A 27,666-nucleotide genomic window follows, 5' to 3' on the forward strand; every position below is an offset into this window, starting at 1 on the left:
CCTGTAGCATTTGAAAAGATAAGAATATCTCAAAAGGTGTGCTGTTATTTTATTTTATTTTTTTAAGATAAGGATAATTGCTGTCGGTGACTTATCTTTCTAGGGCACATTTACATTAATAAGCAACTTGATTAACTACTTTGTTTCTCTTTCCACAACAACAACAACAACAATAACAAAGTGTTCACAATTGTTGACAATTGTTGGCAATTGATTTTGAAGTTTGTGTTTTGGTTAGACATCAAGTCTAAATAAATTGAATGTCAGAATGGCTATGTACAATTAAATTCCAAATTTTACGACAAAATTAAATGGAAAGATATGGGGAAAGACTTCGTCAAATAGTGGACAAATATTACTTTATACAAATGATATATGTGGCAAAATAAAATATGAACTGTAAGCGATTTAATTTTTAACACATAAAATAATGAATGAAATGTAAAATGTTGACTAATAATAAAGCAAATTTCTATGCAAATTTAACACGATATTGTATGCTTCTGTAAATATATACATGCTATTCAGCCCGCAAGTATGCAAGTTATTCCTAGTCCCCAGCTTGATACTCCAAATCTCATTTTTATCTTGAAAAATTTTGATTTAAAATCCGGTTTGGGATACGAATAATCTTTATATGGAATTTTCAACGGTGAGGAGTCGACGAGTCCTGTTAAGAGGGTCAGCTGGTGCTCCATTCCCAGAAAACGCGAATCTTCATCTCAACTTAGAGGCAAGATGAAAAACTTGCTCATTTTAAGCGAATTCTATTCATAAAATGTTGGAAATTGACATGATGTTGAATATCGATGGCGATCTGAGAGCGGGGAGGAGTTAAACACTACAATTATCCTATAGAAGACAAACGCAGAACTGTTTTAAAATCGTTTTAAAATTTTTAAAATTTTAGAATTGAATTCTAAAATTTGGATGGATGGAACTTTTTCCTTCGCTCAAGTTTGGATTATAAGCAGAGAATTTTGCAAATAATCTATTTCAGACACAATATTAGATATATTGCTTATATCTAAAAATTATTATAGATAATTAATAAAATGTGGATTCATTTACAAGAGTTATTTCTTCGATAATAATAATAAAGGCCGTCCTTTGGAGGACCTTTATATTATCATTTTTGCATATAGATCGGATATGAATGCAGAATTGCTTAAATCTTGTAGTTCACATAATTCAAAAGTCGAAAATATCTTTAAAGGTAATGACAAGATATATGCAATAGCAGAGCAGAGAGACGACTCCATCAGATTCGATTTAACAGATATGGACAACATCTCCAGATATGCTTTGTACGAACAGTTTTGGACTGAAGGCGAAGCAAATAGTTACAAACTGTGGGTTCGTGATTACAGTGGAAATGCCGGTAAGTCTGTTGTCATTGATAACACCTGATTTCTTTGGATTCATAAAACTGTGAAAACCAGTTAGCTGCATATAATACACAAAATTAACAGACGTTTTATGCCTGTGTAACTTTATTTGTTTCTATAGTAGCCGTAACTAATCAATCTAACACGGAATCAATTCTTTATTCCCTTAAGATCAATAAACTATAAATGAAATTATTTCGCTAATTCTCATCTCCGGAGCTTACTGGTTTCGGCTGATGGTGCGATTTTATAAATGTCTGTAATCAAACAGTGTTATGTCTTTGAAATATTTTACAATTTCCGATCTAAAAGCAAACAGGATGTTGTGTTAGACAACTGCATCGTCCTTTGCTCTCTAAAATTGCATCGTACTTTGTTCTCTATTTGCAGCCGTGTGTTCTAAGTTATAGCAGTGATTTCAACATAGAATAAACTTCCTCGAGGTTTTGTTGGAGGAGGAGAGTACTAAAGGAAGGGGTGGGGGCATGTTAGCTAGAAGACACATTTGATTTTATAATGATTTTTTGTTTGGAAAATGAAACAATATTATACATTTTGCTTCTTTTTCTTTGAAGAAACATGTGCTCTGTCCTCAAAAAATCGAATCCAAATTTTCTACCAAAAAGCAGACTAAGTGGATTACCACTAATACCGAAGAAATTAGATTGAAATTCATAACTATCAATAAAATTTTCATTTGGTTCGTAAATATGATAATCAGAAACAGATTACGATAAAAACTGAATAAATCAGGAAAACAACAATGATACTCTGTTTACATGTTATCGTTAGTTTCTCCTGAAATAATTATTATATTATCTTATGTCGCTTTTTGTGCTGTTTCAATTTGGAAATAGCTAGCTTTTTACATATTTAATCGCCCCTGCAGGACTTATTGTTATTTGCATAGATAAACTATTTACATTGTGAATATATTCCTAAACACGTGATTGTCTCATAGACAGATTATGGTGTAAGAGTATTGAACAAGTTTGTATTGGACAAGAGTATTCGACTGCCCATCATCCACAACAATACCAACTTTGTTTTCAAGGACAAAACGACATAAATTATCTGATTGTCATATCTTGTCAACAGGATCCTGAAATAAACTTTGTAAACCACAGTTAGCCGTGCTTCACAAGTTCAGACATCCACAAATAGGTCTGATACTGTTTATGAGGAAGTTTAATTGCTGGGCTGAGATGTAGATTATATTTTATTAAAAAATAAAAACCAAACATATTCTTGTGCTGTTCATTCGTTTTTGCTGGGATGACTGACCTAGTGGTTAGCGTATCAAGTCTCCAACTATAACTTGTGGGATCGAATTCAAACTATATTTGTGACTGACTTAGCCTTTGGTCAACCCACAAAACTACCACTGATCAACGGCAGGATAAACAGCTTGTTGTTGAGTGTATTCACATGAAATGTATTGATTTAGAAAAGTATTTATGATATGTGTGTATGCGTGGTACAGTAGCACTGCACTTCACTCAGTTTTAATGTTTCATCTTAAGAGATGGTTTCAGTGGACATAATGGAATGAAGTTCTCCACAAAAGACAAAGATAACGATATTTCAAGTCGTCATTGTGCTCAGGAGTTATGCGGAGCCTAGTGGTTTAAAGACTGCTATGAATCCAGTCTAATGGACTTTATGGAAAAAGAGCTTTAAGTAGCACATGCGATGCAATCTGCTGGAATAAGTGGAAGGGGATCGATACTCTCTTCCTTCTACAGAGATGAAGATCCGTCCTGCTAATTTCAAACAGTCACGAGTACAGATCTACACAATGATCTGTACTTCAACTACAAATTTAGACAGGTTTGAAATGAGTTTAAAGAATAAATATTTGTTTAATAAATAAACATCTCTAAAGTATGTTTAGGATTTTATGGAGTTAAGTATTTGCGTTACTCTGTTCACGGAATATTCAAGCACTGTAATCAAGGAAGCCATTAATATTTTGTTATTGTGTAAGCAGCAATAACAACTATGTTAAACAGTTATATTTATCCTTTTTTTTCGTTTTCTATTGATAAGAATTTTAAAACCAACTTCAGTTTTAATTTCTCCTTTTATCAGTGGAAAATGATCCAACGTTTGTTGCGGGAAACCGCATCAGAAGTCAAAGAATATTACAGCATAAACGAAAGTAAAGTACAGCTGCGGTGTGTGGTTTATGTTTGCGGTGTATGTTTCTTTAAGTTACTTTGTACTTACTTTATAAACAAATCTGCGCATCTCAGACTTGGCCAATATCTAAATTTTCCCTGATTTGGCATAAAATCATAAGGAATTACTGCAGGAGTGATTCCTTATGACATTGTTAGTTTACAGCATATTAATGTTTCCTTTCTTGTTTTGAATTTTCGGTTCATTAATTAATTTTAAAGGCAACACATTAAAAAGTTACGTTTTTAGTGTTTCAGAAGGTGAAATTAGTGTATTAAAGAAATGCTTGTCTTAAACGGATTTAAACTCAAATTTCATTAACTCTATTCATGGTGAGTATGTTCAAGTATTTTAAAATTTGCCACACTGTTTAAAATATTTGCAGCATAATACAAAAACAATGTATTGGACTAAACACAGCAAAACCTCATCTGGAAGTGAACATATGAGTAACCGAATTTATTCGGTTATTCATATGTTCTTGAATCTCGCACCTTCGTAATGATAACCTTAATTAACTTACAAACTTCAAATGTGTCATACTTCTGAGTTGATCTACTTCCGGTAGATTTTTGTCATAAGCTGGATTCTTAGGAATCAGTGAATGTTTAAATAGAGCACACTGTAGCATCTAACCGAAATTAAAAATGACTGACATATGTCTGAAGTCAGATGTGGAAAAAACTTCACAAAATATAATAATAATAAATAACGCCTTATCTTATATAAAATTATAGGGGAGTGCTGAAAAACAGTTTATTTACTCAATGATAGTGCATTAGTGACTTCTCTGAACCAGAATATCACAATGCCAACGTATGTAAATTTTCGTCACAGAACATTACTTTCTGAAGTCTACAATTTCAGTTAGCATGTAAAGGTTGAAACGTACAAGTCAAGCATCACCCTACAAAGGTTGTATTCGACGCTTCATTTAATATAAATATGACAATATTCCTTGTCATAACGCGCAAATATGATAGCAAAATTCCCTTAGGCATCAGTTAAAAATTTTCTGAAAGCAAGACGTTATCAAACAGAAATATACGAAATAGCCTAGCATTACAATAGCTTTCAGAACATAGTGTAATGCATAGACAAGAATAATTATCAACACGGAAGAAAGTAACTCATCTTTCTTGGAAAGAAATACGACGTACACAGGAAGTACGTATTTATTTATATCTTTATCTTCCTTCCTCATGCGCTTTGTCTATTTGTTTCATCATCTTATATATATATATAAGCCCTTTCGCATTCTATAAATTACTATAAAAGATTCTTTCTGAAGCAGTTCGTGACTCTTCTACATTAAAGGTAAGCATATGTTTATTTGAGAACCTCTTTTAACTGTTCTTTATGAATATTGATTTATTCGGATAATGTTCTAATAATTAACTCGATGTCAAAGAGTGGTACATTTGATTATAGTATCAGAGCGTGTTTCAGTTAAACCCGTACTGTTCTGCCTCCGGTTGGTGATAGTAAACATACAGTACCCAGTTGGGAGGTGGTTATGAATGTTCCATTCAGAAAAGGTTACATGCTGAACTACAAAGCAAGAAATTATGACCACCTGAGGAGTATGCTGGGTTCCGCACAATGGTATCGGTTGCTAGATGGGAAGAATGTCGACAGTGCATGGGAAGCATTTACAAAATACTTAAATGATGCAATATCAAAATGTGTCCGAGAGTTCGCAGTATAAATAGAGAAGAATCAAATCGATGTCTAATCTTAGTAAGCAAGAGATTCATAAGAAAAGGATGATGTGAGAGGAATACTGTGTACATAAGAATAATTCCGATTACGACAGAGATAAGCAGCAGGCTTATCATTTCCGTACAACAGTTGTGACTGTTGTACGGAAAGCTAAGTTTGAGAATGAAAAGAAACTGGCTTTGCAAGCTAAAGACAGCGCAAAGGAATCCTATCGTTATGCTGCAAGTAAAAAATCATGAATATGAAAGAACCTCTACTGAATGCAAATGGTGTGAGGATGAAAGATGCAGAAAAGGTTGTTCAAGTAATGAGATCCCATTTTTCTAAAAGTTATCAACCTGTTGTACGCAGCATTGAATCACTTCTACCTCTTCACTGGATGTAAAAACGCAGGTGTATGAAGGGAGTTATTGGAGCTGTTGTACAAAATGAATAAGAAATATCAGCACAGGTGCTAAAATAATGTTCAGCTGAACTGGCTTTCCTTTAACCAAGCTATAAAATTTGAGTCTCAGAACAGGGAAGATTTCGCAATAGTGGAAAGAATGTATGGTAATCCCATTGCACAAGGGTGGTGCCAAGACGGATGTATCCAACTATCGAGCAATCAGTATCTCAGGAGTGGTGGCGAATAATTTAGAAAAAATGGTAAGGGCTCGCATTTAGAAATGGGTCGACAGTGAATCTCTACTGTGTTATGAACAGCATGGGTTTACTAAGGGAAAGATCATGTTTTAGCAAATTTAGTACAGTGTATAATAATGTTACTATTCAACTAGACAAGGGGGGGATGGATATATTATGACCCTTTTGGATTTTACTCAGGCTTTTGACGGAATACATCATGAACAACTGTTGCATAAATTGGAGAATATGTGATTGGATTATAAGATATTGAATCTGCAAATTTTAAGGTAACCAATGATGTACCACAAAGATCAGTCCTTGGTCCACTGTCTTGCAATCTGTACATTAATAACATTGGGAAGGATTTGACATGCGACAAACACCTATTTGCTGATGATATAAAGATAGGTAATCATTAAAGGCTGATATACAGTACTTGCAGAATGGTTTGAATAGGCCGAAATTGTGAGCATGGGGAAATAGATGTCAGTAAATGTGAAGTCGTGCACTTTGGCGTGATTAGATATCACGCCAAAGTGCATGACTGTATTGGTGAGATTATGCTAGAAGAAACTCATCGGACTAGGGATCTTGGAGTGTTATTAGACATGAAGTTGAACTTCAGGGATCATGTAGCAAAATTTGCAATTTCAAACTTTAACTGCAATGCTTAATCGAACTTTCACATGTAAAGATAAGCTTGTCATTTATATAATTAATAATTTATGAAATATGATCCGTTCTTTATTTTTAAAGAAAGAAAGAAACATGTGTACTAAACCTGTTGACTTCCACAGCATTCAATTATGTGGAGTTCATTTTAATTCTATTTATAAATAAATATATACCATTCTCTTTTTTTTTCATAGATGGTCCTCAAACAAGCAACTTTCGTTATTACTGTTCTTTTCCTTATATGCCAAGCAGTAGCCGACTTAAATTGTGATGCTACTCGGTCAAGAGAGAAATTTGAAGAAAGTTTCGCTATACTGAAAGATATTTTGTCGAAAGGTACGAGATGTAATTGTCACTTCGCTTTCCATTTATTTCTCTTTAATGGGTATGTGGTTATGTATTCATTACAAAAAATCAAAGCATGTATAATATTATTTATATATGGTATTTATTTCTTCGCTGTTGCGTTTAGAATAGCAAAGTTGATAATCATACATATCTGGTAAAGATCAATTTGATATTGAAATTATATAATAATTTAAAAATATCAATCAAAAAATATAAATGGTATCGATAATAAGAGAAGGGAAACAACGCAGACGTGGTGAGAACTGAAAAGGGATTACTTAAATTATCCCTGTTAGAAAATCCTGTGGCTATAATCTTACCAAAGGAGGATATGGTAGTGAAACACAGGCTTAATAGACATTAAAAAATGAAAAATATATAAAATAAAGATTAAGAATTGAAGACTACGTATTTAAATGTATCGCATTTTAATTTTAAATCCTGTAGTATATTTATATTCTATGTATGAAATTCCTAGCTATCACACAAAAAAGAAATATAACTCGTAAATGGAAACAAAAGAGAAAAAAAAATCAAGGGAAGTATAACCACGTTACCGTCAATATAGATAAAATACATCAATCCTCTACATTTCGTATTCATCATATATTTCAAGGTAATATCAACGGTATTATAATTTTTATATGCACTTCGCACAAATGGCATCCTTGACCTATACACATGTCATGGCCGGTTGGGTGGTTGATGTCAATAACAACGATACTAATTTTAATAACATAATTTATTATTCCTCTAAAATCACTACAATATTAAACTGATACATTTTTAACATTTATAACGAAGAGGTTAATTGTTCTTTGTGTCCTTTCTTTATAAGTTGTTCACTTTACAATTCGTTGAATTTCCAGTTAGAAAATTTAAAAACATTTGAATATTACCGTTGTTGTTGTTGTAAAGAACACTACAGGTAGGAAAATATGTTTCCAAACTAAGAAAAAATTATAACCAATTGACAGTTTTACATTTTTCAAACCCACATTTATTGTGGAGAGCAGTCACTCGCCTCATGTATGCTGTATTACATCAGCATGCATGTGGCTATGCACACTGCCTGTAAAGAAACCAACGAACAAAATAGTGCCAGCAACAAAAAGCCACGATTCCGACGTTAATAAGATGTAGGATGCCCTTTCTCTGCAATGACTGCACAAACTCTCTTGTAGCCATGTAATGAAGTCCTGGACTGTTGTGAGAAGTACTTCTGTTGATATAATCCGACGATCCAGTTCAACCCACAGATGTCATTTGGTTGAGATCAGGGCTTTGTGGAGATAATAAAGTGAGGTGACTTTCGTGGCCAAAAACCACTCAGTTACAGCAGGAGTCTTATAACAGGAACATTGTCTTTCTGAGAGAGACAATTGTCTCTCTCAGAAAGACAATCAGAAGAGATATATAGAAGCTCCACAAAGTAAGAAACATTGCATTTTCCAGAATATACAGATACCACTCGGAGTTCAATGTTCGTGGAACCATAAGCAGAACTTCAAGGCTAATCTAGGACCATTTCCACACTCAGCCACCTCTGAATTTCACAGATGTGCATTAAGCACTCTTGCAATACACTTCACCGGGTATCCTCCAGAAGTGCCCAAGGGAAGGTCATGTTTTAGCAATTTGCTCACAATATATAACTAATCTATAACAAGGCGAATGGATACACCATGATACGTTTGGATTTTGCTAAGGATTCTCGCGGAATACAGCATGGTAGACTGTTGCATAAATTCGAGAATACGGGTTTGGGTTATAGAATATTAACATGGATAAGAGGATGGTTGACTGACAGATATCAATAAGTGGTATACGGGGGATGTGTGTCTGAAAGATTTAAGGTAACAAGTGGTGTACCACAAGGATCAGTACTTGGTCCACTATTATTCAGTCTGTACAATAATTAGATTAGGAAGGATTTAACAAGCGACATACAGCTATTTGCTGATGCTACAAAGATAGGTAGGGTAATCAGGAAAGCTACTGATATGCAGTACTTGCAGAATGATTGGAATAGGCTGGAACTGTCGGCATGGGAAAATTGGTGTCAGTTCAATGTCAGTAAATGTAAAGTCATTCACTTCGGCGTGATCAGATATCCAATGTAGTATTAAATTGGTTGGATTATGCTAGAAGAAACTGATGAGGCTGGGGATCCAGAGTATTAGTAGATAGGAAGCTGAAATTAGGAATACCAGCATAATTGCAATTTTGAAATTATTGCAAACTGAAAAGTTCGTTTCAGCATAATTGTAATCCTGAGAGGAATGTTCACATGTGAAGGTACGGGCGTCATTTTGTCTCTTTACAAGGCATTGATAAGGCCATTCTTGGCCTATTATGCTCAGGTTGGGTTCCTGGTTTCTGCTGTGATTCTAATATAGCGGAGAGAGTGAAAAGAGAATGTGGAATACTTATTATGAAGAGAGATTGAGAATTTTTAGACTGCAGACACTAGCAAGCACGAGAAATAGGAGAGCTATGATTGAGACTTACAACCTTCTGAAAGAGTTATTATACAGGATTTCAGGTGATCAAATTTTTCAATTTATGGATGGTGGAGAAAGGACATCCTTGGAAGATAAGAATGAATGCCGCAAAGAAGGTGTAAGGGCTAGATTTTTCTCTTATAGAGTCGTGCGTGATTGGAATGGATTGCAATTGGATGTTGTGAGTGTAAGAAGTGTGAATGAATTCAAGAATAAGATGACAACTGGTGCATGTAGTATGTGGCCTCCCTCGATGAGTCCCTGACTCTCTGGAGGTCTCTGTTAATAATAATAATAATAATAATAATAATATTTTTTTTATTTAATAATAATACTTTTTTTATTGATCTCTCAAATATTTACATATATACAATTATCATCTTGAGTAACATTCAGTATATTATTTTACAAGGTTCAGCACTAAGTGCTACATATAATGACATTTCAATAATATTGATGATAACATAGTTTTTTTGCTAACTTTTAAAATAACAATCACAGTAATAATTTACAATTACATAGTTCAGAGTTACACAAGTTATATAATATTACATGTAGTTTACTATTTTGTTTTCTTGAAAGTTTGAGAAAGAGTGATTATACAACAGTATTTACACATATGCAATTAAAATATTATATTTCCTATTTCTCACAAACATACAATGTAAACTCATTATTTACATGTTGTTTTAATAAGAAGAATAATTTATTACATTATTTTTTTCATGTTAAATAATAATATTATATTAATGATAATATCACATAATAATCAGTATCTTCTTTATTGTTATGTAATTTACTGTGATTTTGTTACATTTCTGCATTTGAGTATAAGGATTACGTGTAGATCGGTGAGGCAAGTTAATCACACCTACTTCGAAGCTTGCGTTAGCTTTTATGAAGGGTGGAATTTAGTCTTCACAATTTATGTTGTTGTTACTGTTTATGCATGGCTGTAGGCACTGGATGCTGGTGATTTGTGATGTTTATGTTAGTGTTAATGGTGTAATAACTTTGTTGGTATATTTTCCACAGTTCGTTTTTTAATGTTTTGTAGTTATCTAGGTACTTTAAATTTCTTGATAGTTTGTTGAGTTGCGTTGGTATCTGATTTGATCTCACAGAAGAACCATATGAGTTGATGAAGGGTGTAGTGATGTAGAGAGTTGCTGTAGGTCGTGTTGTACGATATGTGTCTCTTTTGTTTCGATAGGTGATGTTGAAGTAATTCCTTGTTAATGTCGTGTTGTGTTTGAGGTTTTTAATTATCAGGATTCTATGTGTCACCATGTGCTGGTCTGATATTGGTTGTTACGTGTAAGGTGTCCAAATCACTGTTGACACAATTTTCCTCTTTGTTCAAAGTGTGTTATAAGGTCTGTGAGTCTTGTTTTGTCTATTCCTGAAGTGTCGTTTGGTTTTAGTTGTAGGAATACTTCTTTCAGTTCATGTTTTGTTACGGGTGGAACATACACAGTTTGTTGTTGGCTTTGTGTCGGTAGTTTTTTGTTGATCGTTGGTAGTTTGTCTTTTTTGAGTTGTGTGATGTTGTTTGTGAAAGCATGGTTGAATGAGTCTGCTAGTTCCTCTTGGTTTGTGTCCTGACCGAAGCTTTTTGCAATAAAATCTTGTGCTGAAGTTTTCTTTTTTCGAGTTACTAAGTCGTTGAGTGTAGCCCATGTTTGCTTCATGTTGTCGTTGTATTCCATGAATTTTTGGAAGTAGAAGTGCCTTTTTGCCCTACGAATTTTTGATGTTAGTTGATTTCTTGTGTTTTTGTATAAGGTTTGTAAATGCATGTTATTCGGTGACTTTTTGAGTTTTTTCCATAGATTTTCTTTTACAGTAATACTATTTAGTACGTCGTCATTTATCCATGGATTGTTGTCTGTTTATCGCCTCGTTTGTGTAGGCTTTGTTGCTTTTTTGTATATTTCTGTGAACTTTAGTTGAAAATTCTCGTATGATGTTACAGGATCGTTTATTTTAAGTAGGCAATTCCAGTCTGTATTTTTTACTTGGTTAAAAAATAATGCTCTTTAGTATGATCGAGTTTTGTCAATTTTTGTGGTGGTGGGAGTGGGTGTAGGTAATATAACAAAACGAAGTTGAGACGAAGTAGTGATCGGCACTTTTGACATTAATTACTGATGATGTACATGTATGGATGGGAGCTCGTATATTGATATGATCAATGCACGATTGTGTTAGTGAGTTATTGAGTATTTCTTCTCTTGTTGGGGAGTTAATGGTAGGGTTTATGTAGTACTGACTTAGTATATCAATATATGCGTTAGTGGCTGAAGAAGCGTGGTCAAGAGTATTTATGTTAATGTCTCCTATTAGGATGAGCCTGTGTTGTACGGGGTTCGATGCGCTTATCCATTCTTCTAACGCATGAAAAAAGCTGAGTGGATGATTATATGTGGTTCTGTATATTGTTTTTATTGTGTATTTTATACTGTTGTGGCTATTTGTGATTTCCAAAATTAGTGTTTCCAAATGTTCGAAATTAGTTTGTTTTTCGATCACATTGTATTTTTCTTTAATAAATGCCACGATACCACCTCCTCTTTTGTTTGGTCTACATAAGTTGTAGGTTTGGTAATTATTTATGTTGTATGCCTAAATTTCTGTGTCGTTTATTGCAAATTCGGTCACTATTAGCTCATCTATGTTTATCATGGTGTAGTTGAGCTGTGTTATCAATGAAAGCCATGTTTTTTTATACTTCTTATGTTTATGTGTACAATAGTAAAGTTGGTATTGGTGGAAATGTTGTCTGACCATTTCTTCTAAGAGTCAAAGACCATGAAGTTTATATTGTCTGAATGGAATCTTCGCCTGTGTTTGAGATCTCCATTGTATAGTTTTTAATTGATTTCTAATTTTGTTATTAAGGATGTGAAGAGTTAGTGTATTATATTGGTAGACTGTGTAAGACTGGTTCACTTGTAATTATATAAACTCAAGTGTTTTCATTCTTTCTCATAAATATCTCTGAATCTTTAGTCCACAGGAACTTGACGTTATTCTCTGTTTTTGTGTTCCTTGCTTGGTATAAACGATTTATGAAGTGTGAAGTCCAGTGTTCAGTTATATACATTGGTGTTTGGTGTTTCTTGTCAGTTAGAATCGTTGTTGTCGGCCTTGTTTTCTTGCTTTCTTCAAGAATGGAGTCTCTCAGACTTCTGTTGGTAAAGCGATCGATGGTTGGTGGCGATCTCTCTTTGGTTTTTTTGTGGGTCTCGGTTAATAGAGGTGATGTCTGTGGTTGCGATTTGAATCCCGATTTTCTTGCCGATCAGTTGCTTAAGTCTTCTGTATTTTCTTTTGTTATTCCCTCAATTTGAAGTTCTTTTTTTCTTTCTTTTTGTAGCATGCTCCATTTGACACTTCGCCCTTGAGTGTTTTTTGTGTTTCAATCGCTATCGTTAATTTTGTCTTTATTTCTCGCACGGTTCCTAACATTTCTTCAGAGGTCTCGTTATTGAACTGTATGTAAAGTTCGTACTCCTCAAATGTTTTGTTGATTTGTTCCATGTGTGTATTTAGCAAGTCTTTCACCGTGAGTTTAAATGAACCAAAGTTATCAGTAATTGGGAGTTTCTTGTATATATATATATATATATATATATATATATATATATATATAATAATAATAATAATAATAATAATAATAATAATAATCCCGAAGGAATACGGCTTTTTCGTGGCGGTGGGGCTTGCGTGCTCCAGTGATATTGAGATCTATTTTTGCGGTAGCATAGCTGCCAGCAGGGGTCAGAGAGGTCTCAACTAGGAGCTAAAGTAACACTGCTCCATCCCCCATCGTAATGGTGAAAAGTAAGAAGAACTTCATTCTGTATCAGTCAACGGCCAGGTCATCAAGAACTGCGTCATATGTTGGGGATCCTGGACATCAGGCTACAAGTGGACTACAGCACCCAGCTCTCCTTGCTGGGAAATTAAGACAGGAAGCAGAAACTGTAGAAGAAACCAGAAAAGTTACGACATATTCTTATGGTCCAAAAGAATTTCATTTTCCGTAATAAAATATTTACTGAACTTGAGCTGCAAGAGTTACGTAATAAACCAACAACTCCATTCACAGCAAATCGTCAGTAGGTATCTATATCAGACTTTCGAAATCAACTCAGTAAGAATAAAGCTGACGACATAGCTCAGAATGTTTTGATAGAAATGCAATGTAAAATGAAGTCAGGGATTTGGAACATATGAACTCCATAAATGATACTATAAGACTACACCATTAAAAGCTTTACATAAATCTAAGCTAAACAGCTCCTTTTAGACGCAAATGCTCTAATAAAAACCATCACAACCAACAGTATAAAGGACACAAATCAGTTCCGATACAGCACAGACTATATCATTACAGTGAAGCTTGGTTGCAAACCGCAAGAGCAAAAGCTGAGTATGAAACAATCCGCACCATGCAAAATCCGGTTGGAACGAAAAGGCAATAAACTGCGATCTGATCTGAGAAACTTCAAGACCTAAAAAAAGAACCAACGTCAGTTCTTTCAGTATATCTCTCCAAAGAAATACAAATGCAAACAATCATTCACTAGAAAAAGAAGAAACACTTAAATTTTGAAAGTCAATCTAGGATAATCCTACTGAATATAATAAAGATTAAGGAAATAGAATTAAAAATGACGCAAAAACAAATGCAAATTGTCACTATCATTAATGAAATGGTGAATATAAAAGCTAGAAAATTAAAAAACTGGAATGCACCTGCCAAAGACGAACTACATGCATTTTGGTTAAAGCATCTAACCAGTCAACGTGATCGAAAGATATAACAATTGAATTATTTGTTGCAGTTAGGCTCAGTGGAAGACTGAATGATATCTGGGCGCACTTTTCTCTTCATGAAGGATAAGGGTGCAGACCCGAGTAACTATCGTCCAATATCATGCCTACCAACTATGGTTAAGCTGTTCACTGCAATCATAGCAAATTCTATATACCACTACTTATCAGATAATCAGATTTATCCGATTGAACAAAAAGGCAATTTTCAAAAATCTTGAGGAACAAAAGACCAGATCTTTATTAATAAAATGATTCTCAGAAATACTAAAAGACGAAACAGTAACTTGAACATGACATGGGTAGACTATAAGAAATCAATCGATTCCCTTCCGCACTTCTATAAAAAAATAAAATAAAATAAAAAAAAGATAAAAATAAATAAATAAATAAAAAACAAAATCAGCTAATGTCTATTTGTTCCAGTAGGCAGGGCCGTTTACCCTATCTAACTTTTGGAGACTGAGTGATCAGTTCAATTTCCAATGGTAGCCAATCAGAGAGATAGCTGGCCCAAAGCTATCACTGATTCATCAGTACGCAATGAAGAAGGCGGCAAGCTAGTGCCGCCATCTCGTGGTCCTTAACCCTAACACAATATTTTAATGTCTGAAATAGTGTGGGTTCTACGGTCTATTTTCTTGAGTTTACGGGCGAAAAATCCGAGTTTCCTGGAGAAAAAAACCCACTTGCACTTGCCAGAGATCGATTAACTCTGGAACTGGTCGAAAAAAGGCTTAGAAAAATTTCCCGTCTTCCTTCGTGCGGTCAAGCGCAATGGTGTGCAAACGTCACATCCACCTGAGCTACACGTTTCCTTAACACAGTAACAAAGTAACTTTGAACCATAACAACCTATGGTCCAAAATGCACTTATTTCGTCACTGCCATCATAAGTTTGAATTTATTTAAAGAAAACACTGAAGCCTTATCTTTTTTTCATCATTCTTAAAGTGTCTGACTACTCAAGAATAGTATCATCTCCATACAAAACTTTTAAATGGATATTAATTGCTTTGACTATATGATGATAGCCTGCTCTCTGATGCTCGGTTGCAAAATATTTACATGTTATCTATATATTTTTTTAAAATTTAAATTAACTTCTTTACAGTGGACTCTGAATGGTGCAGTTTCAGACCAGTGGACTGTGCTGAGGTTCTTCAGGGTGGATTCAACAAGAGTGGAATTTATAAAATTTGGCCCCGCAGTCGGTTCCTTAAGGAAAACTTCGAAGTATACTGCGATATGACTACAGATGGGGGCGGATGGACCGTTAGTATCATTACGATTAATTCATATATAATACAGATAATTATAAGAACTCGAATGGCTTATGGTTAGTTGTTCTTCTTTTAATAAGAACGTTATATATTTAGTATTTAAATCATTCGTTTTGTTTAATAAAAACAATGCAAAATTTCATCTTTGAATCCTAATAGCTCTGATAATTGTATCTACTTTTCTTTTCGTAGAGTGGAGGACATTCGTTAAGTATATGCTATATGCAGAATTATTTTGAATCTTATCAAATCGGCTCTATAATAATAATCAGAAAATATTAACCCCAATCATCGAAATAATAATAAATCCTTTGTGACTCACTTGTAGATCAATGCTTTTTTACATATATTAATTCAAAGTTAGTTCAAATGCAGGAATAACTCACTAATAACTCAACCCCCTCTTCTTGAGACTAGATAACTAGTGTTATTGTACCAGACCGGATTAGAACTCATGTCTTTCTATACAAAGGACAAATTTTGTTGGATTCTTGTGATGAATTAAGGAAATAAACATGATTGTTGAAGTTGTTGCTCTTTCTATAGCATCTTATAATCGACTTTTCCTGAATATGAAATGGGTCTTCTATGATGATGACGATGATATTCTCGTGTGATAGTTTGTTTACTAAACCACTGATGGGATGCTCAAAAAAGCAAACGAAGTAAAAAAACATTTCAGGCAATCTGTTTTAAAACAGAAGTAGCATTCCTTACTTATTTAGTTCTGTTGTGAATGTACAATGCTATCACTAGTATTCACTTTCATGAAAATGTTGGAAAAATAAAAAAAAAACTAGTACGTTTCCGGATTTAATTTACTAGACTCTGACGTCTTCAAAGCAGTGCAGTGGTACCTAACGAGTGACAATAAAATGGATGCAAGGGTTTTAAATTAATGATAAGATAATCTTTATCACATTTATTCTTTCAAACTGTTTAAGTTTATAATTATTTTGCATAAAATTGAAATGTCTGTATTTTAGTACATCAACTATCTTTTAACTATGGCAAGTCTCCTGGAATCCATTTATCTTAGTAAATACATTTTCTGTATACTCGAAACTGACCTTAGAAACCTTTCCTTTTCACTTGATCTAATATTTAGTCACAGAGAGAGACTACAGAGTAAGCTCTTGTACCCAGATCAATGTTTCAGGAAGCCAAATCATGCGCTATTGTTGCCGTTCCTCTTGCACGCCAAGTTTGAATGGTTATAAAAAATATCTACTGAATGCTTTTAACAGAATTACGTGGACTTCTATATTTTCAGGTCATCCAAAGGCGAGGGAACTTTGGTAGATCTCAGAGCTTTTTCTACAAAGAGTGGGAGGAATACAAGAATGGTTTTGGCAATAATGAAAAGGACTTCTGGTTAGGTAATAAATATAATTTATTCATTTCTCGTAATAGTTTGTTACTCTATTAAAATGAATTTCAAGTAGCATCTTGGATGTATCCAGTTGTTCTTATCCACTTACTCCTGCAGACAGCAACTCCTTAGCATTTACCAAAGTTTTCATTTCATTTATAGAAACAGAAATGGAATAACCAATGTAACGTGATATGTACTCTTACCAATTTGTCACACAATTCATTTATGTAAAGTATATTCGATCCTAAGAAGAGAGATCAATGGAACTTTAATTTAAATTATGAAAGCTGCTGGCTGAGAAAAAGTTTAATTTTCCTTTTTTTTTTTCAATTGGTTTTGTTTAATTGTTTCGAACATTACCGTGAGTTTCTGTAGTAGCTTCAAAATTTATATTTTATTTATTTAGTGAGGCATAGATTCAAAGAAAGGCACAATAACTTTAATAACCTCCCTAATGTTTCATGCCAGAGAAAGGTTTAATTGATTCTATTCTTAGTTACCAACTGGAGGAACTTTTTGTAATTCTGCGAAGACAGTTTATCTCTTTATCCAGTAAAACACAAATTAGAAAAATCAACCGCAGAATTCACACTGATTGTATTTAGGATAATGAACATAAGATGGCGCATTACTATAAAGTACTTATATTCCGGTAAAGAAGAATCCCCAGCCTATTTGCACAAAACGTCCGAGTAACGAACACCACCTACTTGCTTTGAGATATCAAAATAAAAGTTTATTTTATTATTCATTTACATGCGTTAAGGGTTTTCTCTGTGTTCTTTAAATTGCTGATAACTAAGGAGGATACGAATTCTGTTCGTATCCTCCTTAGTTCTCATGGGTCCCAATCACTAATAACAGTATAGATAAACTTAGAAAAATCTCCAGAAGAAAACTAGTTATAACTTTGATTTCGACACTGATTAACGGAAAATTTTTATAAGTGTTTATAGGGATGCGGGGGGGGGAAGACAGAAAACGTTCCTTTTTAATTCTGCGATCATGAAATTCAAAAAATAACACAAAATGACCAACGTTGTGTTTCTTTCCTTTTTGGGATTTTTTTTTGTTTTGTTTCTTTTGTCCATTGTAAGGAAAGTGGATTGCTACTGGCAAACGCATTCCTGTTATATTATTTGCCGGATACTGGGGTCGTAACTATTACTCTCTATGGAATACCGTTGGTCAATATTTGTACCCCTTTCTTGTTAATCTTATTGAAGCATAACTGATGAAAATCAAAAAAGTTACGGATCTCTAGCAGTATGCTGATATTACTGATACGGACCGAGTGGTTAACTTATGACGAACACCTATCACCACACCGTTCAATCTCAGTACCTCAAAACATAGTAAACAATACTCCGAAACTATTCAAAATAATACCATCCCTGGGAACACCACAGAACCTTGAAGCGGCTTGACATGTGGACTTTATTGCGGAATACCTGTGGAGAGACTGTTCCCCCTCATCTTTCATAGGATAAGTTCTATTATGATATAATTAATGAATAAGTCAATAAATCTAATAAAGTCTCATGGAACCTTCGAAAACGATATTTGTATTTTCCTTGAGCCGCGATATATTATCTCCAGTGATTGTCAAGCAGGTGTGACATTCCACGGTCATTCCAGTGACTTCTGGGGGGGGGGATATAAGTATATGCTAATAAAATTCTCCTCTCCAGTGGTGCTCTTTGTTGGACCACTGATTCCGGTAATTAAGAAGGAGGAGTAATAATGTTTTTCAAATACAGCAATCCCTCGATTAATGCGCCCGATTAGTACGTTTTCGATTAGTGCGTCATTTTTTTTCGATACCCGAATTCGATTAGTTCGACTCTAAAAGTCGATTAGTGCGCCTATATACATCTTAAAAATAAATTTTACATATTTTAAAAATTTTCGATCTATACATTTATATGGCTAACTATTTTAAAAAATCACTCACCAAGATGAAATAATTTAGTTACCGATTTGAAACATTTTACAAAGTTATTTTTAATGGCATACTACACTATTTCCATGTACACTATGTTCCAAATTTACCGCCAACATTCATGTCGTCTGCTTTACATAGCATTTTGCTGATCATATCTCGTGCAATTGTTTTCCTTACTTATTTATTTTAAATTATTTTCCTAATCTTCAATCATGAGTAAAAGAATTAGTGAGCAAAAAACAGAAGTGTGAAAAGATTCGAAAAGCAATCTGATTGGAAGAAAAACTTAAAATAATAATGGGTGATTGAGCGTTTCAAAAAGAGAAATAGCCTACATAATGTTTTAATCACAGGCGAAGCTGCAATTGCAGATAGGGAGATATCCAGAGATTTTGAAGAAAATTGTGTAAGAAGGGGACTATTGTTATCAAAAAATATTTAATATCGATGAAACCGGCCTTTTTTTGGAAGCGAATGCCTTCCAAGACTTTTCTGACCAAATCATAGAAATCTCAGTCAGATATAAACTCGCAAAGTCAAATGAAATTACCTAGAAATATGCGAGCCGTTTGGAAGCACATTCTTCCACATTGTGCAAATGATTTTAGAGGCTTTTCAAATGAATCTAAGTTAATTAAATCTCATTCTGAGAAGTTGAGTGATTCCGACCTGCTAAATTTAGATGCACAGCGGAAAGATCCTGAAGAATACGAAGAATTTTTAATCACTGACAAGCCCTAAGGGGTTTCACAGAAACAATTTGAAAATAGTTTTCGTACAATCGAAGTTTTTAATCAGCAATGCTTAGAGACCGACCTTGGTGAAGAGAGAACAAGTAAAATTTGCAGAAGAGGCAATTGGGACATACCCCCAATTGTATGAAAAACAGAAACAGAATGCCGCCAAACTACGTTAGCTCAATTCTTTGTTAAGAAGCGGAATAATAAATTTATATTCTGAATATGTTTTATTGTCTTTCAGCTTCATGCTTTTCCTTTAACTAGGCCCTGAGACATACCCAAATTCTTTTATAAAAAAAATTAAGGTTCAAAAAAGAAATTTGAGATGCAAATTATACTTTTTCCCATAAGTTATTATATTCGATTAGTGCGTTTTCGATTAATGCCCCTGTTTTAAAGAACGCATTAGGCACAATAATCGACAGATTTGAGTAATAATAATAATAATAATAATAATAATAATAATAATAATAATAATAATAATAATAATAATTCCTATTTATATTTTAATGCCCTTATAAATTGAAGCATTTCACGTGGCTTTTCTTTTCAGGTAACGATAAGATCCATGTGATTTCGCAACTCAGAGAGAATTCCATTCGATTTGATCTTGAAGATCTGGAAGGAAACTCCCGATACGCCTTGTATGATCACTTTTGGATTGAAGGCGAAGAATCGAACTACACTCTCCGTGTTAGCGACTACAGTGGAAACGCTGGTGAGTGATATCGATTAAATAATGTTTTGGATTTTCAGGGTTTATTACGCTCCACTTTATGTTTATTATCTATTTTATCGTCCATTTTGATCATTTTCGTTCTTGATTTTATTATCGATTTCGTTATCCAATTTATTATCTTTTACCAGTTTTTAGTTATAGATTTTGGTTATCAATCTTTTTGGTTATCCGTTTTATTTTCAGTTATCACACTGAAATTATTGCTCAAGTTTCTATTCTTCCTCTTCCTTGCAACCAAGTAGCAGTTCTTCATCGACTAATTTATAAGTACTTGATGTATATAGTTATAGTTTTTTGTGAAGTTTAAGAATGACTAAGGAGAAAATGTAGCAGTTTTTAACATTTATAACATTTGATTTCGCTAAACATTACCTGAGGACTGATGATCAGAACACAGCTGTGGTCAAAAATGCATTTTCACATCGAGCTCCATTGCTGATGCTGATGGAGGTCGATGTGATCTAGAGGGAATTCTGCGTTCTAATTGATATCTGGACTCTGAGCTGGCCAGCCAGTCCAGATTACAAACCAATCTCGAAAAAAGCATAGAATTATGGCATGGAGCATTGTCGCATTACAGAGGCCTGAATTATTATGAATGTCAAATTATGTCTTATAATGGCGATTAGCCTGCTTAGAGGAATCAAAAATCAGAGTTTCTTGAGGAAAAATCCTCTACTTTCGTATCAGCCCGACTAATTCACGTTCAGTAGAAAAGCCCTGAAAAAAGTTCTTTGTGTGGCAGAGGGATTAGAACCCAGGTCTTTCCAACCGACTGAGCTACAGGGACTCCATTATTGATGGCAACGCTTTCAATAACGAGAGTAGGTCACCTCACCACTGAGATGGTGCGGTCGGGTGAGCTAGAATGTTGAGCTAACTCAGCACCTAGTGTCTGTGATTGGTTATTGTGTCAACTAATCCAAATGAACGTTGTCACTTGTCATTAGTTGAGCGCTTTACCTATCCGATGTATATTACAAACATTTGTTACGCATGTTTTCGGGAACTGAAAATTTGAAAGTGGATGTTAGCAGAAAAATGCTAATTGTTTTATCATTTGCTTCTGCAGTATAGAATCTGTTGAGGTTGCTAAGTTTTTAAACGGTATATAGAGGCATTTTAATTTCTTCAGAAACAACAGACAGTAAAAAATATCTATTCGTTAATAAAAATGAATATTCTAGGTAGTATAAGACGTTGTTGATCTACAACAAACTACCAGCATATCGAGAATGATATGACAGAAGAACTGCTGAAACTAAAAAAAAAACTAATGAATTTAGGAATTCCCGAAAGTGTGGATAATTCCGATAATGATCGGATGTTATGTATACTGAGTCTCAGTAAACAAAATAAAATTCTTAGAAAATGGAGCTAAATATACACAAACCAGAGAAATTCACATCACATGTGCAAAAAGTTTTATGAGATGATTTGCTGCTCCATCAAACCATATTTATTCCTGCAATACTCTTTCTCTCTCTCTCTCTCTCTCTCTCTCTCTCTCTCTTCATAAGTTTTTTTTTAATTATGCCATCATAAATTCACTTATTCATGTTTGGAATTTATATGATCGTGATATTCGCTCTACCCAGCAACTTATAGGACACACTTATCACAAATGATAATTATTAGTTATTCTTAACCATTAATGAAAGTGTTTCTACTCACACTTATTTTTTCCTATTTTCATGTCTTATAAATGATTGTTCACATATTTTCATCTTTGAGTATTTCAAATATAGCAATCAAATATAGCATTCTACTTCATTGTTGTTTTTAATAAGTCCTAAAAGAGATTGTTCCCCCACTATACACAGAAGTATTCAAAGATATCCAGCAATTAATTGCATTGGACCAATTAAGATGAGTGCTGATGTGCTCTGCCCTCTCAAAACTTACATACATTGATAAAATGCAATCACACGGTCATGGGCATCTGCAGTGGGAGAAGTTGCACTACTCCCCCGAGATCGATTAAAAAATTCCACAAATTATAATCGTCAAATTGATTGAGATATGTAATCTTATACCTTCGACCCTGGGAATGCTTTTTCTGCCTTAAAATTTTATTATGGGTTGGCCTGTTTCTGCCCGTGGCCGGTTAGTTTTCCCTCTGTGTTTATGAGTTACTGAATGAAGTGTGAATTGTAAATTTAGAGTGAAACAAATTTAAACAGAAAAATATATTTTTAAAAGATAAGTGTATGCAATTTAATATTATTTTACTTGTTAGTTTTATGATTTTTTGCTCTTAAACTGAAATAATTTAATTTATGATTAATTAATTAGTTGATTTTTAATAAAATATGCCGGTCAATGTTTTTAAATATGAATTTGTGCTAAAAACTATTAATTCTGAATTCCTTTTTTTTTTCAAGAATTAAAGATCATTATAATCGATGCCAAATGAAAATAATGTATTTATAGTTTACATTGACAAATAATTACATCAAAAAAGCTAAAAAACGTTTATTGATGTAATTATTTGTCTCCAAGCTTTTCCCCTTCCTCCTGGAAAATTTTCTGCGGACGCACGCCATGCATATGGTCAAGTTAAAGTGAAATTTGTAGCGCGTGTTGCGTAACAAACATGACAGCACACCCACCCGAAATGAGCACGCGACGTTACTGTGACAATAGAAACAGGTGGGGCCATGGGCCAAAAACAACTTTTTTTTTATATTTATATAGTGGGTTCTATTATTGATTTATAGTTATTATTTCTATTACAATAATGTTTAGTAAGAATCCACTGATGCATTGAGCTATTATCTTTTTAAAATTGTTAGGACATAACATATACGGGCTCAACCTATTAATAACACGAAAACTCGAAAGATTAGCAGTTGCGAGCATAGCTCAACGGACTAGAGAAAAAGAAGCTCAAAAGACTAGAGCAATGCACCGGAAATTCATAGCCGATAGTTCGACTCCACCTAGCAGCCCTACGAAATGTTTTAATTTTTCAAGTGTTAAAACAAAAAAAGTTATTATTTCTATTATTTATTTTATAAATCAATGTCGAAACTTCCGAGAAATAACGACAAACGTGTTTCCAATAAACTATCGATTTTATTAGATATGTGAAGAGCCAAAGGCTTCAATTTTATTCACAGTTAAAATGTAATGTTTATGGACGTAATAAAATTTAAACTTTAAAATAAATTATAACAAAAAAAAGACAACAATAATTAAACACTAAAAACAATAAAACAGATCAACAACGAGAATTAATAATAAGACAATGAAAGAATCGTCCGCTATTTACGTACAAACGCAGTGATTGGGCCAGACTAAACAGGCCCAAGATAAGCGTTGCGCCAGGTAAACAAACACGATCGCTAGTGCACTTGCCTCATACATGCCCTGTGTTCTACACGTATAAAATTGGGCCAGCCGTGGCTGGCCCCAGAGACTGTACTAAGTCTCATTATACAATATTGCGACAAAATACTACAGTACTTTTTTTATTAAACAATGAAACGTGTTGGAAATAGATCAAAAATAATAATTACAAGAAACATATTTTTTAAAACTACAATTATTGGGCTAGTTATACAAATATAGGTGGGGCTCGGCCTCTATGGGCCCTATAGACGTGCCGCCCCTGTATATATATACACAAAGCCAATTCAATCGATCTTCTTCTCATTAGTTATTGGTCTTTGAAAACAGGCTGCATAAGAATAACTGATCACAACTAATTAATATTAAATATAAATTTAAAATATCATAGCATTCTATGATATGCTTTAAAAATAAAAACATTGAGTAATATTGAATTATATTTAGCTTTGAGGCAGATAGGATTTTTCTTAGTATTTGCTACCATGTGAGACGATTTTTTTGGACCATTCACAGTTTTTAATTGTTATCCTCAAAGGCTATATTTGCTTCTGAATATATCTACTTGTTTAGCAATCATGATTCCGCGATTGTTTGTCCAATGCTGCAAAATCTTTTCTAGGAATAACAAATCTAGTACAAAGGTCATTCTTAATTAGAGGTTTTATTCCTCAAAGCATATATTTTTCTTTTATGGTCAATAGTCGTCATTGCCAACTAATGTATTATATACAGGGTGGCCATAAAATAACTTTTCCTCTTTGGAGGCATCTGTAGCTAAAACCAATAAGCGGAATGAGACCAAATTTTATATTGAGACTTTTGAAGGAATTTGGAGATGATTTCCGCGAAAAAAAGATTGAGTACCAAAAGTCGCCGATAGGGGAAATTTTATCGCTGCAGAGCCAAAAGCAAGCGGATAATTACATTAAAGGCAGATAAAATGGAATACTAACATTTCGAGTGTAAGCGACAGCAGCGTCACTCATTCCAACTGGATATGTGGCGCGTTACAATGATAATAATAATAATAATAATTAAACTAAAACAACAACTTGCGAGAGACACAGAAATTAATGTAGTAATTGAACTCACAGGAAATAATGTTTCATTCATCAGAATCAGGGTCCTCTGGACCACAACACGATTTTCAATGTGCTGACCTCTCTTATCTACAATAAATTGCATCCGGTGTGCGACATGCACTTTTTGGATGTTCATAGCAGTCCGTTTTATGTTATCTTTCAAGGCATGCAAGTTGGGAAAGCCACCAACATACACAACGGATTTCAAATACACCCACAGCCAAAATTCATATGGAGTGATGTCCAGAGATCTAGGCGCCCATGCCGTCGGAAAGAACTGATTAATAACCCTCTTATTACTGAAATCCGTGCTCTATCTCGCATAAATCTGCCTTTAATGTAATTATCCGCTTGTTTTCGGCTCCGCCAATGCCAAAATCTCCCCTATCGACGAAGTTTGGTACTAAATCTTTTTTTTTTCACGGAAATCATCTCGCCATGCTTTCAAAAGTCTCAATATAAAAGTTGGTCTCATTCATTGGTTTTAGCTACAGATGCCTCCAAAGAGGGGAAGTTATTTTATGGTGACCCTGTATATTAATATTGCTTATATTTAATTCTGCCTGTTTCAAACATTAATAAAATCAATAATCATTCAAATGTAAGGAAGCATTAATTTCTCTTGTTGAATTTACACTTAAGCCATCTGTTCATTATCAACTTGAACTTCCAATTGCTGAAAGAAAAGACAAAACACTAAGTGAGTTTAAGAGCGCTTGTTCACAACATCAACAAGAGTCAGAAACGACTGGATTTTACATAACAACAATAATATTAAAATAATGCTGTTTTTACATTTCTGTTGTATCATTTGAACTTTGTTGTTGTAATTTGTTTTATGCTGTGCTTCAATTGCAACTCTAGTTTTGCTTTCACAGGTGATGCCTTTGCTCGTCGACATAATGGACATCAATTTTCTACCAAAGACAGACATAACGATAGATCAAGTACAAGCTGTGCACAACAAAATCAAGGTGCTTGGTGGTATTACGGTTGTCATGATTCCAATCTGAATGGACTTTATCTGAAGGGAAATTACACGGGGGATCGTCGTGGAATGGACTGGTATACATGGAAAGGACATCTGTATTCTCTTGCTACTACTGAGATGAAGATTCGTCCAGTACACTTCAGACTATCTCGCCATCATGAAAAAGCAATTCCCAACTAACCAGCTGCTCTGATTGCACTCGACTAATATTCCCACATTCATCAAAATGTCCAGTTAAGAGTTTGTATAAGAGCGAAGTGTACTTCATGAAATAAATATTTTGTAAATTTTATTGTTATTTATTCATCACATAAACAAAATTATAGCTTGAACATTTTATTGCTTGAGGTAATGTGGACAAATTAAAAACGACCAATTAAAATCTGATTTCACTGTTCGTTTTAAATTAGTCCACCCAAGTGATAGTGATGGTTTGCATCACTATCCAATCCAATATTACGAATTGTAATAGGTTTGTTTTCATCATCAACTGAAAAAAAAAAAAAATCTATATAAAAATCGAATTATCAAAATCATAGTTTTCGCCAAAGATTTCTTAACTGTTCTCTAAAATAAAAGATATAATCTCCTATTGTGACTACAGTTGTATCCTTGTAAGAAAGATAAATTAATTCTGTAAGAAGTTCACGAATGAAACTAACCGTTTGTTAAACAAAAATATGTTTTTCACCAGGAAAAGCCAATTCAATGTCTACTCCAGTGTTTCCCAAACTGTGCGCTGCGATATATTCCAATATTTTCACTGAAATGACACTTAGAGCCTACGTGGTTTAGAATCGATAATCGGTAAACTAGTATCGATGTCAGAATTTTAATAGAGTCTATTATCCTCCGGATTGTTCTAGTGCAGGGATAGGGAAACCCTTAGCAGGCCTGCCAAATGTGGCACGCCAAAGACTTTTTTTTTTGGAACCCAACCGAGGGCTCACCTTAAAAATAATTAAATAAATAAATACACATTCTGATAAGTTTTCATTGCATCATACACGAGGAGACTTTATGTGCAAAAGCTGGCCTTTAGGCAAGCATTTGTACACATCACTTCAAGAAGTGATGCAAACAGTAACCAAGTTTATTAATTACATTTCTGCACGTGCTTTGAATAAAAGATAATTTCAGATTCTATTGAATGAGGTGGATTCGGTGTACGAAGGACTAGTAATGTACAGCAACGTGCGATGGCTTAGTTTAGGTCTTGTTCTGAAACAATTTCTTGAATGCCTGGATGAGATAAATCGCCTTTCGACTCATTAAACATATGAATGACATCGTGTGAGTTTGCAAACTGATGTTTTTGAAGATTTTTGCTAACACTTAAATGACTTGAACCTTAAACTTCAGAGCTCTGGTAAGACTCTTGGTGTCATGTTTGATGACATAAAGGCATTTGAAATGAAACTAGGGGTTTTTAAGAAGGATGTAGACAGTGAGAAATTTAGATATTTTCCAAACTTAAAGAAATACATCAATGATGTCTAAATGGATGAAAAAACAGACCGCCAATGTAATGTCTTCAAAAGTATTTTTAAATGTCATTGTGTCAACTGTTGAGCAGTTCTCTCTAAGATTTGTTAAGTTCAGAAAATTAGAAGAGACCGCAAAATTCATTAAATTTCAAGACACTATAAATCTGGATGAATTAAACTTGCCAGATGTTTTAGTGGATAAATATGGAGGATTTTGAAATGCAAGTTGAGTGATTTTCAAAGTACTTCAATTTGAAGACAGAAATTTGTTGACCTCCGAGTTGATTTGGAAAATATTGAAAAGGAGCGACTAGAGACGGGAGTAACAGAGAGAAGCGCGGAAAACGAGATACTAAGGACTGGAAATACTATTCCAGAACCTT

General features: G+C 33.9%; 1 protein-coding gene across 1 annotated transcript; it reads left to right on the top strand.

Moving 5' to 3' along the window:
* The first annotated feature begins 1,152 nt into the window (after positions 1-1,152).
* LOC150103341 (techylectin-5A-like) lies at positions 1,153-26,086 on the top strand. Its single transcript, XM_090398451.1, has 7 exons — positions 1,153-1,381; positions 4,864-4,886; positions 6,788-6,929; positions 15,402-15,562; positions 16,844-16,949; positions 20,184-20,348; positions 25,684-26,086. Exons 1-7 carry the CDS (start codon positions 1,153-1,155, stop codon positions 25,974-25,976), a joined length of 1,119 nt encoding a protein of 372 aa, XP_090254577.1. The 3' UTR covers positions 25,977-26,086.
* Positions 26,087-27,666: the final 1,580 nt, after the last annotated feature.

The sequence above is a fragment of the Typopeltis vanoorti genome, chromosome 9, assembly GCF_054136105.1.
Source record: "Typopeltis vanoorti isolate ZY-2024b chromosome 9, IOZ_Tvanoo_1.0, whole genome shotgun sequence".
Classification (NCBI taxonomy): Eukaryota; Metazoa; Arthropoda; class Arachnida; order Uropygi; family Thelyphonidae; genus Typopeltis; species Typopeltis vanoorti.

Excerpts from the sequence above, each read along its gene's own strand:
- LOC150103341 (XM_090398451.1), top strand. The coding sequence starts at position 1,153 with ATGAATGCAGAATTGCTTAAATCTTGTAGTTCACATAATTCAAAAGTC. Across the intron at positions 16,950-20,183 it reads TGAAAAGGACTTCTGGTTAG|GTAACGATAAGATCCATGTG; the intron begins GTAATAAATATA and ends TTTTCTTTTCAG. Across the intron at positions 20,349-25,683 it reads CGACTACAGTGGAAACGCTG|GTGATGCCTTTGCTCGTCGA; the intron begins GTGAGTGATATC and ends TTGCTTTCACAG.